The following is a 21,387-nucleotide window of genomic DNA, read 5'->3' on the forward strand; positions in this document are numbered from 1 at the left end:
CATATATTATTGCACACTAATTGAAACACAATGTCTAGTCGAATTCAAAAAGACATGTGAAAGAATTTTCAAGCATAATTTAGATATTAGTTCTGTCGAAAAACTAAACAAATTTAAAATAAGATTAGCATACCTTTCGATACTACTAATCCTTTAAGGATAAAGAACATTAACTCAATCATGAAACTAATTATAAAATAAAAGAAAACTTAGATTAATAATTCATAGAAACATAATAGAGCTCCTAACTCTTTGACAAAAAGATTAGTTACCCATGGATAATGGAAAACAACAATGAAAAGAAACTATGCAAAGGAAGCTGGATGTTCCCTCTGTGAAGAATCTTCACTTATTTAAATCCTAGGGTTCCTCTAATTCAAATTCAAAACTAAATTTTATCTTAATCAGAATAATTATGATAATTCCTAATAATTCAAATTCAAAAATAGAACAAAATCAAAATCAAATCATATAGAATTTTCTGCAATCTTCAATCGGAAATCACATCTTTGAGGTTGGGTCTTGTAGAATTCATCATTGGCATTTCATTGGAGTTGGTGGAGTCCCCCTGGGCTTGATCTTTAGGCTTGGGCATTTAACGCCAAGCAGTGGCATTAAACACCACCTTTAATTTTGGGTCAAGCTTTGCACGCCTCATTAGGGCGTTGCGCGCCCTCTTCAACAAAGCCCAGGGCATTGCACGCCCTTTACTAGGCGTTACACGCCTCCTTGCCTTGATTGCTCTAGGGGTTGATTATCTTCAAGGTGTGGCATGGCATGCCTTTTGTCCTCCAGAGGCATTGCACACCTTCTATGGCATGGCGCGCCAGCTTCATCTTGCTCCAGCGGCATTGCATGCCCTGCATGGCGTGGCACGCTAGCTTTGCTTCTCCTCTAGGGCGTTGCATGCCCCTTAGTGGCGTGACACGCTAACTATGCTGCATGGTTTGCATGGCTTTAATCCTTACATACTTTGATTGTATGCCTTTCCCTATGCCTTCCCCTTTGACTATTCTTTCTTTGCTACTTGATTTTTCTCTCTTAATCTTGTATTTCCTAGAAAAATACTAAGACAATACCGTAGTATCAAATGATACTTAAAAGTGATAAGATTAGAAGAAGAAATTATGATTAACCTAAGAAAACATTAAATTAAAGAAAGAAAAATCACTAAAGATGCGAAAGCATCACAACACCAAACTTAAAAATTTGCTTGTCCTCAAGAAAAAAAAGAAAAGAATTGAATTTAATGAAGAAGAATTGAATCACCATGTTAACAATGGATATGAACGTTCATATCATAAACAGACTTTTCTTTCTTAATGAATCTTGAAGTCTTGGAAGTGAAAAATTCTCAAAAACTCAAGTTCAGATGATATTATGAGATCTCTTTTCTTAATTTTTTATTAATCCTTGAATCTTTTAATTTCTTCTTTTTGATCTAGAGAGATTTTTCAATTGTTAACCCTAAGTGCTTCGTCTTAAGGCAGCTCTTTATGGTAGGCTTTCAATCGATAATCTCAGGCCAGTTGGCCCAAGTTATCGGGTGATAAATCACTCCTCGGATCTAATTATCCAAGTCTTTTCTTGACACGGTTGCACCACAAGAATATAACTAAAGATTTGATTTCCTAGACATCGATGCCCAGATCCTCTTTAGGCTTCTAAATGTTTTGTTCCAAGGCAGCTCTTAATTGTGGGCTTTCGATCGATAATACCTAGCCAGTTGGCCAAGTTATCGAGTGATGAAGCACCCCTCGAATCTAATCACCCAATCTTTTCCTTGGACAATAAACACCAAAGGCACATAACTGGGTTCTAGCCATTGATGCTTAGAGCTTTGTTACTCTTTGAATATCTTTTGATCTTTTCATACTTTTTTCTTTCTTGCTTTATATTTTCTCTCTTTGTTTTCTTTTTCTTTTCAATTCAAGGATCTTTTTGGAATATTCATAGATCTCATAGTACTTCTCTAAATCTCTATTTATGAAAAATTGTTTTGCTCCTTCATTCAAGATCATTCACACATTGCTACGTTCCATGGAATACAATCAAAAGTCATGGACTACCAATTTATATAATCAGACTTTATTTAATTGATTTAACTTTTCTCCATTGGGCTAACTCTTTTTCATGTGATTATAGTGCTCAGAGAACAAGTTTAGTAATAGGCATGGATAGCAGAGTAAGATAAATAGACATGATGTAAAAGAAAGGAAAAGAAAAACAAAAGAAAACTTAAAAGAAAGGAGTACTAACCACCAAACACAATTGCTACCAGGTTCATTATCTATCTTTGTTGCTCTCTTCATCCTCAGTCTTGGTTTGAAATGCAATACCAAACTTAGAGTTTGGCCATGTATAGATTGGTGAACACCAAACTTAGGGTTTAGACATATTATAAAATGGTGAAGAGTATGGAGAAACATAGAATGCTAAGCATATATTATGTTACGTGATACATGCATGACTTCTTCTTTTAAAAAAAACTTAAATAAAAGAGGATGCAGAAAGATAAACATGAGCAATGAGATGAATATGCATGCAGAGGGAGAGGAAGGAGCAGAATGATGCAAATACAAAAAAGGAAAGAAAGTAGAGCATAACTAACCATATTTTGGTTGCCTCCCAACAAGCGCTCTTTTATCATCACTAGCTTGATGTTGTAGCTTCTAGGTTGGAGACTGAAAAGCTTCATAGCACACTTCATTACCATCCATCTTTATGCATACACCTTTCAGCCGCATGTCAATTCTCTTCATGATGCATACTACTAGCTCTTCTATTAATGTCCATGCCTCCTCTATTGTTCTCTATTTTAAGGAGCCTCTATCCCATCCATCTAGCATTTCCTTGTAGTCTAGAGAGATTCCATCATAAAATAATAAGATTAGAATCCACTTAGGGTATGTCATGTTGTGAATTTTTCTCTAACATCTCCTTGAATCTTCTCCATGCATCATGGAATCATTCACCATCTTTTTGAGAGAAGGAGAAAACTTCTTTGCAAGATTGACTCAAGGTGACCTTTTCTTTTAAAGGCTCTTCATTATCTTCTGGCACCGAAGGTTGAGAATCTTCGAGATTATTGAGGAGATATTCTTCTTTAATGATTTCTTCCACTAATGTATCAATCAAATCAATCTTCATGCAATTATCTATCTTACTAGGATGTTGCATGATTTTGAAGACATTAAAGCTCATTTGTTTATCATGGACTTTTAACGTTAATTATCCTTTTTGAACATCTATGAGTGCACGTCCAATAGTTAGGAAAGGCATTCCTAGAATAATGGAGGCATCATCACCCTCCTCCATGTCAAGAACCACAAAATATGCAAGGAATATAAAGTCTCCTACTTTAACCAACATTTTCCACTACTCCATAAAGGGATATCCTTGTTAGTTTCACGTCCTCTATTTGCATCTTCTTCAACATAAACAGTGGCATTAAGTGGATGCTTGCTCCTATGTCACATAGTGCTTTTTCAATAGTAATATCTCCAATGGTGCATGGGATTTGGAAACTCCCTAGGTCCTTCAATTTTAGGAGCAATTTTTTTTTTTGAGTAATGGCACTGCATTCCTAGTGAGGATTACAGTTTCATCTTCCTTGAGGGTCCCTTCTTAGTTAGTAACTCCTTCATGAATTTTGCATAAAGAAGAATTTGTTCTAATACTTCTACAAATGGGATATTGATTTGTAGCTTCTTGAACACTTCAAAAAACTTGGAGTATTGTTGCTGTTGGTTCTCCTTTTGTAACCTTTGTGGGAATGAAATTCTGGGTGTGTATGTCTTTTCTTTTAAAATTTCTTTCGAAACTTGAGGTGGTAAGGTATGAACATCTTCTTTTTGCTCATTCTTCTCCTCTGAAGGTTCTTCATCTTCCTTACTCATTGTGGATTCCTTGCCAATTATTTTTTCACTTCTTAGATTGATAGCATTGCACTTATTTCTTGGATTTGGAATTATGTCACTTGGGAAGGAGTTTGTGGGTTTCTCTACCAATTTCTTAGCTATTTGACCCACTTGCACTTCCAAATTCCTTATGGAGGCTTCTTGGTTCGTAAAATTGACTCTTGTCTCCATTATAAACTCCTTGGTTTGTTGTATAAATTCGATGGTTGATTTGGATAAGTTTTTCAAGGTGATCTCAATAGAGGGCTTTTGAGGGCTTGTGATTGTGTTGAAGACATTCCTTGTTGATATGAAGTGTTGAAGTTCCTCTGTCCTTGATTTCTCCATCTAGAATTTGGATGGTTCCTTCAACCTGGGTTATACAAGAATCACAGAGAAATAGCCAATTACAACAATTTAGAATACCTTTAAGGAATGCATAAACACAACAAGACAATCACAAACAATTTCACATTATCAAGTAAAATGCAAATGCGTAGCTGATGCGGATTTTACAAACCACAAAATACCGGCAAGTGCACTGGGTCATATCAAGTAATAACTCACAGTGAGTGAGTGTCGATCCCACGAGGGTTAACGGATTAAGCAAGCAAAATCAATCAATTAATCTAGTCAGACTACCTTAGGATTTTGAATAAATAACAAGTAAACGAATGCAAAACAAAAGCAACAGTGATTATGAAAAATGGTATGAGTTAAGAAGATCAAGATTTTGGAGATGTTAACTCTTCCGGATTAATACTTTTCACTTTCCACCTTGATCATGCAAAGATACAATCATGTCAAATCATCAATAATCAAACCCCAATTCCTTGGCAATTTGATTTCTCTTTAACCTAATTAACTACTAATCCCTTAGTCAATTATTTAAGAAAAGAGTTGAAGAACGTTCTCTGATTTATAAAGCCACACAATTTATAAGAATCTTTCCTAGTTGATTTTATGTCACTTATCAATCCAGTTTCAAAACTTAAGAATTATGAGAATCCATTTTCAAGCTTATTCAATTAATCAATTTTTCTAAGAAGTTAAAATAATTCAAATAAGAGAAGAATTATTTCCCAACACATTCAAATCCTTTAAGATGAAGAACGAAAACCTTTTCTTGAAAAGAAATCAATGCATTAATCAAAGGTGTAAAAACCTAAAATATTAATCCATGGTTTGTTGTATAAATCGAGGATAATTAGAAACTCATTTTCGTCCTTAAAATCCTTGAAAATTAAAACTGGCAAAGCAGCCGAGAGCCCCTAAAAAAGAGTCTCCTTCTACCTTAAATACTAACCCTAATTTAAATTCAAATTCAAATTAAAATAGAATCAAAATGAAAATAGAATAAAATCTATCTAATTAATGAGTGTCTCTAGCATAACTTCCAATTTTTATCTCCTTGCAATCCTCAATTAATGTCATCATCAATGGGCTTGTGATTGATCTTCCAAAAGGTTGAGAAATTGGAGGAAGACTTGCCTTGATTGAAGTCCTGGGACAAGCAAAAAAGCCCACGTGGTATGTGGCTTGTATCACGTTATACGTCAGGCATATTTTTAGCTTAAAATACATTCTTCTTGGGCTAACGTACAACGTGAATTAAGCTACGTTGTATGTGAGCCAATTTCTTTCAATTTTGGCTTATGAATTATGCCCTAACATTGTACGTGGTGAATTTCACATACTACGTGAAATTTAACTGGCACATACATATGCCTCATACGTACATGTGATTGCCCAAAAGTCTCTTGTTGCGCGTAAGCATGCGTCGCGCATACGCGTGATAGCTGCATTGTACGTGAGATCTCCAGTGTACTACATGAAAAGTGATGGTCATGCATACGCACGCTGCATGCATACACATGACTTGTGAAAAATTTCCAACGTAGTACGTGATTGTCTTCACATTGCACGCCCTTCACCTTCTCCTATCAGTGAGCTTTCTGTTCTTCACAAAAAGTATTCTGCATGTTATTGTTTGTCATAGAGAGTTCTCTGTTTGTTGCTCTCCATCCTCCATTTTATTCTGTTTCTTTATGTTTTCCTTTTAAATTTTCCTATAACTAATGAAAGTCAACTAATCAAACTAATATTCATTGTAACCTCAAATTTATTTATTATTTAACAGAAATTCTTTGTAAATCAATTGAAATTAAGAAGGAAAAACACTAATGATGTGTACGCATCAGCAGCAACGATGATGCATGTCTAGTCCTATTGTAGGTAATGAGCTCATTTGTCGGTTTTGACCCACACCCGACGCAATCCAACTCGCAAGTCGGATAAGGCATTCCAGTGACATAACCTCTGCAAGTTTCTACTTCTTGCAAACGTTGATTCTCCAGTTGAGGTATGTCAAACATAACCTCTACAAGTACTTGCAAGTATTGATTCTCCAGCTGAAGCATGTGACCCCTTCTCCTGGAAGCCAATCCATATTTGCGGGCGTCTCTGCACAATCATTCACATACAAAGCCCAACACTTGTTAACATTTATCCTTCGGCACTATAACCGTCACCCTTTCGTGACCTTCCCATAAGCACACGTGCTAATTTATCTTCTCTCTTTCTTCGGTCTTTTACTTATTTATCCTTAATAGTTCAAACTATTTTCACACTGTTCTCTCATCATCCATGAAGTATTTTATGAAAAGAGAATCATAAGATTCTTAAGTTAACTTTGTGACTCTAAATCTTTTAAAAATGGTATTCTTTTTTATTCTGTTTTATCTTACCATTAATAATATCGATAATAATAATATTTTTACTAAATAATATCCTTGATAAATTAATAACAATGATAATGATTTTAATTAATACAAATAAAATAGTTTATGTAATAAATAATATTTATAACTTCCTTGAAGACTTCACTCTTTTAAGCTGTACTTCTAAGTTTTTATTAATTATGTTTTAAACCTTAAACTTTTAATTATTTTACTTTTAACCCAATATTTTTAAAAAACTACTAATTAGCTCTTTGTTTATTAATATTTATAAAAGTAACTATGATCTTTTATAAAAATATCTGTTCATCCGCAAACAATTACTTTCTAGAATAAATGACCATTTGTATCCATAAAAGATAAAAACACTGACATATATACCCATACTAGATCGAAACTAAACTTGTACCCATGCAAGATGCCCTCTGTGTAACAAAAGTACCCTGTTTTTGGAGGGTTGGAGTGCATGTAGGGTACGGAGGACATCTTACATGGGTACAAGTTTAATTTCGATTTAGTGTGGGTACATATGCAGCGTTTTCATCTTTCATGGGTACAAATGGTCATTTATTCTTACTTTCTACTCAAAATACCTCTAAACTTATTTATTTGTAAAACCAACCTCAATTTTCATCAAAATACAATTTTATTCTCAAATTAATAATATTGTAATGGTAACAAATACAGTTCTTTAAACCCAAAAATATCTTTTTATAACTTTTTCAAATATATATATATAAATTTTTCTTAATTTCAAAAATAATCCGGTTCTTGGCTGCACTTAAACCGACCGAACCTCAAACTTATCACAAATATCAATATATCACAAGAATTCAACATAAATTCAATCAAATTCAATCAACAATCAATCACAACATTAATTCACTTATCCAATACAAATTAACCGGTGAGAATTACCAAAATTCTATCTTTGTACGAAATCAAGATAACAGAAACTCCAGAAAAGTTTATTGATTGAACAATTGAAGAAGAAAACGTCAGAAATTAACTATGCTTCCTAGTACACCAACCAACTGAACCATGAAAACTTGGAAGAATCTCCACAGCCAGCTTCTTCCGAACAAATATGACATCAACGTATAAAGGAGAAAGATATGAACGTTTTAATTGGGTTAGATTTTTGTTTGGAGTTACGGATCACAAAAAATTAAAGCTAAAAGTCATGGAAGTTTCACTTTTCTCTTCAAAAACACTCTCGGTGCCCCTCTCTCTCTCTTTTTTTTTGTTTAAGTTCAGTTTGGTGGTGAATGAAAAGAAACGAAGGTGATTAATGATGATTATGGTTAAGTGGCATTGGTTATATATATATATAAAAGCCACATTTCATTTCTTTCTTTTGTTCCCTTAATGGCTTCGGCCAAGTGAATGGAACTAAGGTAAAGGATATTGATTAATGGTGATTTAGTGGCTAGGTGTCAAGTTCTGGAGTTGTTAAGTTAGCAGTTCAATTTATAAATATCTTAAACGAATAATTATGAAAATTGAATGTATTATACCACAAGTAAAAATATATACAGGGTTAAATATATATGAGTTACTAATATAAATAATATTAGTAACTTAAGAATTAAAGATATTTGATAAAACATTCATAAATTAATAATCAAGAAATACCGATAATTACTTATATCGGTAATATTGGACTTGATAATAATAATAATAATAATAATAATAATATTATTATTATCTAGGCTTTATTATAATTGTAGCATGTAAAACAAATTAATAACATAATAACAAAATTATATTATCATTTATTTTACTTCGAAACTCGGAAGTGACTCATCAAAATAAAACTAATTATTGAGAATAACATTTTTTGAAAAATATTGTGTTTGCATAAAAATTTGGGTTGTTGCAAACCTTAATTAACTGATTTCCAATGTCTTGGTATCTCAGTTTTTTCTCAATTAACTAACCGCCAATGTATTGGTCAATCAATTAATTAAAGAAGTTAAGTATAAATCTGATTCAGTTCCTTATAAGATTCAAAAGCAGTCCTTAGGTGCGATTATATGTCACATGTCCAAGCTAGTCCTGTCCGATTGAATCTTATGAGAAAATATAATTTTTAAAAGTTGTTCTAATCTGAATTATATATCACGTATTCAAAATTAGAGTAATTGAAAATCATGTATCGTCGCACACTAATTGAAACACTATGTCTAGTCAAATTCAAAAAGTAATGTGAAAGAGTTTTCAAGCAAAATTCGGATATTAGTTCTATCGAAACAATAAACAAATTCAAAATGGAAATAACATACCTTTTGACACTACTAATCCTTTAAAGATGAAAAACGAATAACTCAATCATAAAATAGATCAATGCAATACTTTAAAATAAAAGAAAATATAGATTAATAATCCATAAAAATATAAACAGAGCTCCTAACCCTTTGACAAAGATTAGTTACTCATGGAGAATGAAAAAAACAATAAAAAAAATAGTGCGGAGGATACTGAATGTTCCCTCTGTAAAGAATCTTCACTTATTTAAATCCTAGGATTTCCTCTAATTCATATTTAAAACTAAATCTTATCTTAATAAGAATAATTAAGATAACTCCTAATAATTCAAATCATAAAACAGAATCAAATCATAACAAAATTTTCTTTAATCTTCAATTGGGAATCACATCTTTGAGGTTGGGCCTTCTTAAATTCATCATTGGCATTGCATTGGACTTGGTGGAATGTAACTAGACTTGATCTTTAGACTTGGGTGTTTACTGTTGTAACGACCTGATTTTCAGTACGTTATAATTATACTAAAAACCAAGTGCCACTAACTTGTTTTCCTAAAACTTAACTAATAATTATTATGTAGCCGAATTAGCAGACGATCGATGTATATTTTATATTTTTTAAAATGAATCGAATAATTGTGAAAAATTAAGCAAATATAGGCAGACCACGAAAAGAAATAAAGCAACACATAGAGAAACTGTAATAATAGATAATATCTGTACAATATACACAAATAAGTTTTAAACAAAATAACTAGTCAGAGTACCATCTTTAACACAGCTTATGACTATATATATGTATATCACTTCGAGTCCTGTTCCATAAAGGAAGCTCCTAATCTGGCACCCGAACTAGCCAAGCAAAGCTATACAACTCCTAATCTCTCGGTGGATCTAATCCACAAGTGAGATAATATAACACAAAATCTATGCTAAGCTGAAATGCTCCCAAAACATGCTGTCAAACTTGAACTCTCAGTCATCGCTATCTGAAGATGAAATCTCTATTACATCTAGGTACTCCTCAGGATCTTTATCATCGTCGTCAGAAATCTCTATAACCTCCAGAACCTCTTTGATACTGCTGTTACTACTAATATCCAAGCGTGCAGGGTGGATCGAGAACACGAGTTCGCTCACATCAATCGAGAATGAAGGTCCGATTGCAGGTATATGATCTAATGTCTCTACAGAAAGTCCAAACTGCTCTCTAGTCTGCGCATTAGACAAAGATGATTAAATTGGCTCTAGAGGAATATCTCCTTCAAGTACAGACTCAAGTGCAAGCTCAAGTACAAGCTACTCAACTGGGTCCAGTGGAGAAACAACCTAGTCCTCAGACTGTATAGGATGAGGGCGTTCAGGTCTATTAGGGAATAGATGATGTAAAGCGCCCAGATGAAGCCAAGATTAGAAAACTCATAAGGGGTGTCAGTGTCAAAGAAATGAGTGTCAATCGTATGCTGGAGGGGATGGTCTCGTAACACATATAGTCGTACTCGAGACTCGGCAGCTACTATGTAGAAACTATGATGCACAGAGTCCTTGTAGATATAGGAGTGGTCAAACTCATAAAATAGGTCCCTATCTCCATCTGAAGAGGAAGGTAAAAGGGTAAGAACTGAGAAGTCCTTAGTAGGGTCGAGTAGTTAATTAAGTCCGTTTTAATACTATACCCAATTAATAGCAACCAATAAACACAACAAAGCATAATAACTAAAGAACATATAAAATCAAGCACATCACATACACAATCACAAAAAACAAGGTTCACGGGAAAATATACACAAATAGTTATGATGCATGTCTATCTCTAATGTAGGTAATGACCTCTTCTGTCAGTTTCTACTTGCTCCGGACGTAACCCAACAACATTTGTCCGAGTTTGACTTCCAGTACTATAACCTCTATAAGAAACTTCTTTCTTACAAGTGCAACTCTCTTGAGCTGATGTATGCAAACATAACCTCTGTAACCACCCTCTGTCTTATAGGTGTGTCTCTCTCTAGCTAATGTATATAAACGACCTTTGTCTTACAGGTGCAGCCGTTTCCTGTATTAGCCGATGTATCTCTTGAAAGCAACTTTCTCAATGGAATCACCACCATATCTCTGCTCTGTTTTAGCTGGTAAATAATCACCTCGGTTCGTTCTCAAAATCAAGCAATATCCCTGTTCGTCTTCTTTTTGTTTTATTTTGTCTTCTCTTTCTTCAATCTTTTATTTTATTATTCTCAATATCTCAAATCATGTTCACATTATTCTCTCTCCTTTCCTTAAATATCTTATTAAAAGAAATTTGTTTTATTTTTAATATAACACTGTATTTCTAATGCTTTTAGAGAGTCTTATTATTTTACTTTTTTATTTAAAGAAAATAAAATAATGAATTTAACAAAAATATTCTAATTAAATATTTATAAATACAATAATAATTATGAAGTATTAATATTTAATATTTCTATTTTTGTTATACAAAAACTAGCTTTATTGAAGTTTTACTCTTATACTCTTAGAAAATATACTTTAAACCCCAAACTTTTAAATATTTTATTTTAGTCCAACATTTGAAAAAAAAAAACCAACTAAACCTCTCGGATTTAATATTTATAAAAGTAACCCATCATTTTTATAAAATACTCGTTCACCCATGAACACTTACTTTTTATTCAAAATAGCCCTAAACTTATTTATTTATAAAATCAACCTCAATTCTTAACAAAATATAATTTTATCCTCAAAAATAATATTATGTTTGTGACAAACATGGCTCTTAAAACCCAAAAATCCCTTTCTTGTATTCTGTTCAAAATATATATAATTTTTAATCCGTTTTCGAGCTTTACGGTTATCGATTTTTCACAGTTTTTCAGTTAATCTCTTGACCATCTAACCTCATCAATTATTATTAAAAATTCTCATTCACAACAGTCCCAAAATTAACAAAACAACCCTAGCTGGGCTGTTCCTCATGGCCGAACTACAATTCACAAGCAACAATAATAATTCAACAAAATTTTAACATAAACTTAATCAAACGCAACCAATAGTCAATCAAACCAATAATCACTTATCACATTAACATTTAATCGGTAAAAGATTTTCAAACCTTACCTCTAGCTCGTTGTCCTTACAACTAAAGTACCGAAAAAACTTTCTGACCAAGAAATCTGAGAGAAAAATGTCAAAGATTGGCTACTTCGCTTTTGGGCTCACTTGGCCTAACATGCACAGAGGAGCAGCAGCTTCTCCATCGACTTCTCCCAAGAAAAAGTGACGTCAATATGAAGAGGAAGAAGATACAAACATTTTAATCAGTTTAAATTTTTTATCGGGATCATAGAGCTCAAGAAATCAAACTCAGAAGCTCGGAGGTGCCATGAATCTCACACGACTTCTCTCTCTCTCTTTTTCTTTCTCCTTGGTTCAGTACCAAGAGAGAAAATGAGATGTTGATGATGATGATTAATGATAATTGTGGCTAGGTATCACAAAGGTGGCTAGATGTCACGTTTTAGGGTTGTTGAGTCAGTGATTCAAGTTATAAATATCTTAAACGGATAATGATGAAAACTGGATATATTAAAATACAAGTAATATAAATATCGAACTCGATAAGAATGATAATAAAATAATATTATTATCTAAATTTTATTATAACTATGGAATATATAAAATAAATAAATAACATAATAATATAATTATATTATCATTTATTTTGTTTGCAGGAAACGACTAAATAAAATTAATCATTGAAAAACTAAAATGACATCTAGTTACGAAAAATCAGGATGTTACATTCTATCCTCCTAAAAGAAAAATTTTCCCTTAAAATTTTCTTTACCTATAAACAGATGCGGATAATCAGGTCTCATCTTATCTTCTAACTCCCAGGTGTGTTCTGCTTCTTCATCGCGTCCCTAAACTACTTTAACCAAAGAAATTGTGTTGCCTCTCAGCTGTTTGTCACTCTTATCCACTTTCCTAACCGATGATGTTGGATATGTCAAGTCGCTTCGGAACTGTACTGACTATGGTTGCAAAATATGGCCTTCGTCGGGATTATACTTTTTGAGTTGTGAAACATGAAAAATATCATGAAGGTTTGACAAAGGAGGGGTAAGGGCTATTTGATAAGCTACTGGACTAACTCTTTTAAGTATCTGGAAGTGTCCTACGTAACGAGGGTTAAGTTTCTTAGTTTTAAGGGCTTGACCTATTCCGGAAGTAGATGTTACTTTTCAGGAAAACATGGCATGGCACGCCAGCTTCATCTTGCTCTAGGGGCGTTGCACGCCCTACATGACTTGGCACTCCCCTGTCTTGTCCTCCAAGTCATTGCACGCCTTCATCATGGCATGGCACGCCAGCTTTGCTTCTCCTCCAAGGAGTTGCACGCCGCTTAGTGGCATGGCATGCTAGCTGTGCTGCATGATTTGCATGGCTTTGATCCTTACGTACTTTGATCGCATGCATTTTCCTATGCCTTTTCCTTTGATTATGCTTTATTTGCTATTTGATTTTCCTTTCTTAATCCAGTATTTCCTTGAAAAACACTTAGACAATACCTTAGTATCAAATGATACTTAAAAGTGATGAGATTAGAAGAAAAAACTGTGATTAACCTAAGAAAACAAGAAATTAAAAAAAAACTACTAAAGATACAATCCTTTTGCAATTCAATCAATTCATGCTTCACTTCTACTGCCTCCCAAGATATCCTACAAAGTTAATAACAAAAGGAGAACTATCTTGTACTAATTCATGCTTCACTTCTACTGCCTTCACATATTTAGTCCTTGCCTCTCGATAGCCTCATTCAAACAAGCAACCATATCTCTTCCTTCTTACATAAAGAATTTGATTTTCCTCATCATGAGTAAAATATTAATATAATGATTAATTACACCAGTGCAAATAAGCTAAATACATTGTAAAAACCTCAGACTAAAAATTTAACAACAGCATGCATTGATCAAGTTATAGCATCACAGAAACAAGTGAGACAATCCATCAGTTACTTAATGTGAAATGGAGCTGTGTTATGTTAGGTCATGTAGCAAAATTAACATATCCTACATTTTAACACTATTTTGTTGGAAATAAGAAACTAAATTGAGGAAGGATTTGTGTATTATTGAGTGTATTCAAGTTGTCTATCCAAGTTGTCTAGAATGATATAATATAAAAGGGTATTTATAGGTACTAAGAGAATCGTAATAATAAAGACGTAATCTCCTATAATAAATTTTTAGATATACTAAATAATACTAATTGATCCTAATTGATCCTAACCTCAAACTCAAGTGACAACTTGAGTTTGAAACTTATTTAAAACAACAAAATAAAGAGAAAAAACTATATAAACCGATAAAATGGGTGCAGACGGAACTGCCAGAAAGAAGCGCAGATGAAACTGCCGCTAGTCTGAAGGAAGCGCAGATGGTACTGCTGCTTTTCTGAAGGAAGCGTAGACGAAACTGCCGCTTGACTAAAGGAACCGCAGACGGAACTACCGCTTGTCTGAAGGAAGCGCAGATGGAACTACCACTATCTTAAGGAAGTGCAGACGGAACTGCCAGAAAGAAATACAGACGGAACTGCCACAAGGAAACACAGACGAAACGTAGACGAAACTGCCACGAGAAAATACAGACAGAACTACCACGAGAGAACACAAACAGAACTACCACGAGAGAACGCAGACGAAACTGCCATGAGAGAACGCAGACGGAACTGTCGAAAGAGAGTGAAAACTATATGGTTTCTTCATGAGAATAGGTAAGCAGCAGATGACAATGGTGTTTGATCATGCGACTCGAAAAAAAATACAAGACAGAAAAAATAGGCTAATCGGTGAGGTGAAAAAGCATCAAAAGAGTGACAAAAGGAAAAGAAGAATGGCATAGAAAAAAATGCAAAATTACAGTGATTTCACCGCAAGGAAAACAACCTATTTTCTTCAAGGAGGATACCATGGCTCTGATACCACGTTAGAAACAAGAGACTAAAATGGAGAAAAGATTTATGTATTATTGAGTGTATTCAAGTTGTCTATCCAAGTTGTCTAGAATGATACAATATAAAAGAGTTTTTATAGGTACTAAGAGAATCATAATAATAAAGACATAATCTCCTATAATAAATATTTAGATATACTAATAATACTAATTAATCATAATTTATTCTAATTATATTCTAACATATTCAATTAAGCCACACATGTTTATGCCGATTATAATTTCAAGATAACATTAAATTGATCGGGTGAACAAGGCACCACTAAATTCTCAAAATATGCTTGGGTATGTATACAGTGTTAGAGCTATCATAGTGAAAAATAATAAGAGTTATGAATTAACAAAGTTTTTATAAGTAATAAGGAACTGTAGAAAAATTAACATTAAATTAAGGAACTGCAGAATCATGAATTAATATTAAATTAATCATTAAACTCACATCAAGTTTATAAGTGCACCAAACAAAACTACTAAGATTTACAAGAACGGACATAAGATAGAAAGATGAAATCCCATACTAAAGTTTAGCTAATTAGCTTTTCCTTTTCTAAAGTAACAATTTGCATAATTCAAGAAGAGCACTAACTAGTTCATGATGTCACGCAAAAAAATCAAAGAAATCAAGAGAAAATAAGAAATAGAGCATTCAAAAAAATCTAGTAGTTAAAGCAGTTCATTTTACATGTTGACTGTTAGTAAAATTAAAAAGAAATAAGAGATTTCAAAGTAAAAACTACAAATATCAATATGAGCATATAATCATTATGATAAATTGTAATAAAATAGAACACTAAAAACAAACAATTGTAATAATTTCAGCACAATAAATGCTAAGCAAAAACAGAAAAATTCCAGAAAAAAGAAAGTAAAACATTCAAATACTCACTATTGGTGTTGAGTTTGAAAAGAAGAAAAAGTCGCTGAAAGGAGATTGTGATTTGCACTTATAAAAGAGGGGAAGGGAAGGGACAGCGTGGGGACAGAAAATAGCGAATAGTGACCGGCGAATAACGGTAATGGTGATCGGTGAACGGTGGGCGAACGATGAATACAAAATAGTGAAGGTTGTGCTATTTTTTTTCTCTTTCTTTTTCTCTTCTCAGTGAGGGACCTAAAAAATTATAATAGTGGGACAAAAATAATATATTTGGAGTATGTTAGTTAGTCAAGTTTTTAATAAATATAATTAATACATTAAAAAATATATTAATTTATATTTAAAATATTTTTTTCTCATTTCAATGTTTTAGCATTTTTATGTGATATATTTATTATTAATACTAGTGCCTTGTTAAGTATCTCATATCTATCAAATTATATTTTTATTGATTATTTTTTATATAATACAACAAAAAATTATAGTTTAATAATTAAAGAATATAATTCGAATTAACTAATTTTAAATTTTTATGAAAATTGTGTGAGAGACAAAAAAATTTGTAAAAAAAATAAAAATTTAAATCAAACCACCACAATTCTCTTAGCTTTATATATAAGTATAGATAAGATCATTTCTCTTTTTATATTATGCAAATATTTAAAGAATTTGTTAACATTTAATTGTAAAATTGATATTTTTTAACATTTATGAGAAAAACTTTTCGACAAAAATATATTATATGTTCGACTAAAACTAAATTAAATAAAATAATAAAAAATAAATAAGTAATTAATATAAGTGTGGAGGGCAAATGAATTATAAGGATAGGATAATTATCTATAAACATATATACTTATTATTATTTTTTTTAGAAACTTAATGGAGGTCCCACACAAATCAACGTGGGTCCATCTTTGCCTCTTCTCTTCTCTTCTCTTTTTCAAATGGCTATGGAAAAAATAGAACATATACGAAGAAGGATTAGAAATATAGACTATAGTAAAATATTGAGTTAAAAATTAGTTGTATAAGTGTCAGTATTACTAAATAGAAACACTTAAAATAAGAGTCATACAACAAGTATAACTATATTGTCAATTCGGTGAAGTGTTATTTTACCATCTGCCTCTTAAACTTTGCGTTATTTATATACCACAGAAAAAATCGTAGATTGAACTATGAAAGTTTGAACTTGTCTCATAAAATTAAGCTATTTATTTAAAAAATTCTCCATAGATGTCTTCCAGTGCTTGTTTAAATTCATCGCCGCTTTCTATCTACATCGCTAACACGTCTTTGCTGTCATGAAGCAATAGAAATAATCACTCATTGTTTACTTCACTGCCTTGAAATTAATGAAGAGTTCTCATGATATTTGGACATAATGAATTGCAGCAATGAGAATGTTTAATCCATTGAAAAATGTTGACCCAAATTCTCAATTACTTGCCATCATTTATTGGAACCGTTAGAAAGTTTACAACCAATTATTAGTCTTTGAAAACTCTATTTCAATGCCGTCTGCCATTCTTGCAAGCTCTGTCAAACTGCTATGTGAAATTCAAAGAATTTCCATTTTAAGTCGCCGTCTCCATAAAGTAAACTCTTAATTTCATTCAATTCGACTTATTATTCTCTCTTCTTTTAGATTCTTCTTAGCTTTTGATCATACACTATTGGATGAATACCTCCAATGTATTATTTTAAAAAATTTTCATCTTTTATTATGTTGTCCTATTTTTGGACATTCTTGAATTTCATTTTTCAATAATTAATTAAATATAACATACTACATTTAGAAAAAAAAATATAAATTCCTCATTTTATATTTGGTAAAAGAAAATCATATATTTGTGCTTATAGTTTAAAAGATAGGAGTATTTTTGAAATAATTTAAGATAGAGCTTTTTAAAAATGACTTATACTTATCAAAATTAAAAAAATTAATATAACACCATATATTAATTAATATCTAAATCTAATTCTTACATTAATATCTATTATAATATTTTTAAATTTTAAAAACTACGCATTTGTTGTTGTTTGTAATTATTAAAAGTCATTTTTAATTTACCAAATGTAGATGTTATAACTTAAAAAAAAAAGTATCTTTTTAAAATTAGTTTTTATAAACTATTTTTGAAAAATAAAATTTTATCAAACCAAATTAAAGACTAAGTTATGGTAAATTAAAATTTCATTTCATGGTTTGTCAATCGGCAATGGATTTTCATCTTCTTTTCTAGAGATTAATTATATTGCACAGTAGTTTGCACTAAAACTTCTAGACCTTGTCAGCACATTATTTAATTATTTCTGCCTGTAAAATAGCTAGATCAGTTGTGGAATGTCTATAGGGTTTAAGGCTTTTAATTTTGTATCTATTTTTTAATATAGTATTTCTTATTAATTGGGTACAAATTCAAATGCAATCTTTGTCTAATTATTTTGTCCTATCCTCCCTAATTAATTAATATTTCTGCAGATTTGTGATTTCGGGCTCGCAAAATGGTTACCAGAACAGTGGACTCACTGCAACGTAACGAAAATTGGAGGCACATTTGGGTACTGAAACAAAAAGCTAGTAACATTAGAGTTAGCTAAGTTTCATGCATGTTCTAATAATATTGTTTATATATTTTTTCATTGAATTTTGGTAGGTATTTTGCACCTGAATATTGCATGCATGGCATAGTAGATGAGAAAACTGATATATTTTCTTTTGGGGTCTTACTTCTGGAGATCATAAGTGGGCGTCCAGCTTTGGATGATATGCAGAAAAGCCTTGTGCTGTGGGTAATATAAATCCTGTTTTTCTGCAAAATATTAAATGGATCAAATGTTTAGTAGATTGATGATTAGAAACTAAGAACAATTTTATGAACTAAATTATTAGTCTTAAAATTTTTAAATCCAAAATAAATCAAGTTTACAAGTATAAGAACAAAATTCAACATGTACCACAATGTAATTTGATATTATCTGATGAATTATAGGCCAAACCTTTGCTTGAAGCTAAGAATATTGAAGCACTTGTTGATCCTTCTCTTGATGATGATTATGATAAGGACCAAGTAGGTCATGTTGTTTTCACTGCATCAAAGTGTGTTGATCAGTCTCCTATTTTAAGGCCTTGCATGAGTGAGGTAATTAAGCAAGAAATTAATTTACGTAAGTCATGTTAATTTCATAAATAGATATTATAAACTTGACGGTTATTGTATATATATAGGTTGTGACACTACTAAGAGGTCATGATAAGTGTGACTTAGAATCAAGAAAAGGTCAAAGAAAGTCGCTTCAGAGAACATACTCAGAAGAGCTACTAGATGCACAAGAATACAACTCAACAAAATATCTTAGAGATCTCAATCGACATAGACAACTTGCCTTGGGTTCTTGTGAATCTTGATACGATACCTAACAACATATACACAATGTACTTTAAAACATTAATTATATGTGATGGTTAGATAATTAGTTTTGTAATTAATATACTAAAAAGATATATATACAAAATTTCAAAAGCTCTTCCGTATAATGTGTGAGGTATTCTATTAAAATTATGAAGTTCATGTAGAGTGTTAAAAGTGATTTATGAGATTGGCATTGTATACTAAAATTAATTCTTAGATTCAAATTGTATTAATTATGCCTTTAAAATTAGAAAAGTTTAATTATTCTATTAGTCTTTATGTTTTGTAAAATTTTTAATTAAGTCCTTATACTTTTTTTCTTTTAATTGAGTCTTGTACCAAATTTTATTTTTAATTTGGTCTCTATACTTTTTTTTCCTTTTATTTGGGTCCCTGCATCAAATTTTATTTTTTAATTGGATCCCTATATAATTAAACCAATTACTATTAAGAGGGACCTAATTGAAAAAAAATTTGGTGCAAGGATCCAATTAAAAGAAAAAAAACTATAGGTATCTAATTGAAAATTTCGTAAAATTATAGCAACCAACAAAATAATTAAACCAATTAGTAAAACAATACCACTTTAGTAATTGACTCCTTTTTTGTCATTGACATGCTGATATGATTTAATGACTTAAACCGTTAGTAACACGTGTTGCATCATAATTTGACTATTTACAATTAATGACACATGATATGTTAATGTGGACAATTATGTCATGTGTCACAATACTATTTATCCATGTGTCAGTTTGTACCACATGCATGCCGTAATACTATTTGTCCACGTATTATTTGCCATGTCATTATTGCGGTTTGCACTAATTAGGTAACTTTGCACAAAGTAGCTCATTTTATTCACTACAGAAAAAATGGTGAATCCCATAAGATTTATCAGCGGAATAACACAAATAATCTACCGGTAAACATGTTATCGTTGGATTTATCGTCGGGGTTTAACTCTCGTCGATAATTAACTATCGTCGGATTTTTCAATCCGATGGTAATTACCGGCGGATTCTTTGACCAAAAAATATTTGGTTATTGGTGAAAATTTTTCGTCGATAATTTTGGGCTATACTATATTGTTTCACGCTAACATATAATCGGATTTTTCCAAATAAATCTGACCATAAATTCAATTTTTTTTAATGTAATTAATAGACAAATTCTAAAGAATGAAAATCAAATAAGGATTTTATTAAATATCAATTGTATGTACAGAATAAAAAGTCAAATAAATAAAATACAACCAAATAGAGCATAACAAAACTCTAATCAATACGGATCCTGATAGTCATCGTCATCCCCCTTGTCCTGCTGAGGCGGCGTCTAGGTAGTGATGTCAGTGTCCCTTCAGCAATACCATTGTCACCAACACACATTTGCTCGTGGTACAACGTCATCTGTTGATGTATTTGCTGAATCCGCTCTAGCTCCTGTCTAAGCTTCAACCTGAGGGAATTTGTGTCTGACATTCATGTGAGGGTCTTTTTATACCTCTCTTTAAACTGTTGCAGCTGCTGAGGGTGAAGGCTCTGGGTGAGATTTTGCACCTGCTCCCTCAGATTGACGTTGTCTTTGGGATCGACAGGGCTAGTAGCAAAGGCAGATAAAGCCCTCAACGTGGAGGTGCGGAGGTTGTTGGCGAAGAACGATCCAAGCCCGTAGACGCGATTCTTGTACGACTTAGATGCAGTCTCGCGCTAAATCATATCAGGATCAATGACTGAATCAATGGAGTTATTGCCACCCTCTCTGTAAAACCCGGTTAATTAACGGCTAATTAACCCATAAATGAGAATTTATTCTAGAAAGCCCAAAATGTGATTTTTATGGTTAAATATGATAGAGGAGATTGAGACGAGAATTTCGGTACCAATTTTATAGAATTCGGACCAAGATTGGACCGAACGGGCCAAACCGGGCCAATTGGACCCAAAGTGGGCCCTTGGCCCAACATAACTTAACCAAAACCCTAGTTTTCAGCACTCTCTCTCCTTATTTGTTACACACACAAGCTGAAATTTGAGAGAAAGGGAGGAAGAACACTCTCTCAAGTTCTCTCCCTTGGTTGATCTTCAAGCCACCATAACTTTTGATCTAGAGCTCCGATTGCCGCCCCGTTTGCGGCCACGCGTTCACCGCGGAGAGCTCTACAAAA

At 32.3% G+C, this 21,387-nt stretch overlaps 1 protein-coding gene across 1 annotated transcript in view; it reads left to right on the forward strand.

Annotated features, from left to right (window-relative positions):
- Window positions 1-19,216, forward strand: part of LOC107465465 (receptor-like cytosolic serine/threonine-protein kinase RBK2) — a 33,666-nt gene extending 14,450 nt beyond the window's left edge. The window contains exons 7-10 of the mRNA XM_021132091.2: window positions 18,290-18,369; window positions 18,465-18,600; window positions 18,801-18,950; window positions 19,037-19,216. Coding sequence (XP_020987750.2) covers window positions 18,290-18,369; window positions 18,465-18,600; window positions 18,801-18,950; window positions 19,037-19,216 — 546 coding nt within the window. The remainder of the gene's footprint in view (window positions 1-18,289; window positions 18,370-18,464; window positions 18,601-18,800; window positions 18,951-19,036) is intronic.
- The last annotated feature ends 2,171 nt before the right edge of the window (window positions 19,217-21,387 follow it).

This window comes from Arachis duranensis, chromosome 9 (genome assembly GCF_000817695.3).
Source record: "Arachis duranensis cultivar V14167 chromosome 9, aradu.V14167.gnm2.J7QH, whole genome shotgun sequence".
NCBI lineage: Eukaryota > Viridiplantae > Streptophyta > Magnoliopsida > Fabales > Fabaceae > Arachis > Arachis duranensis.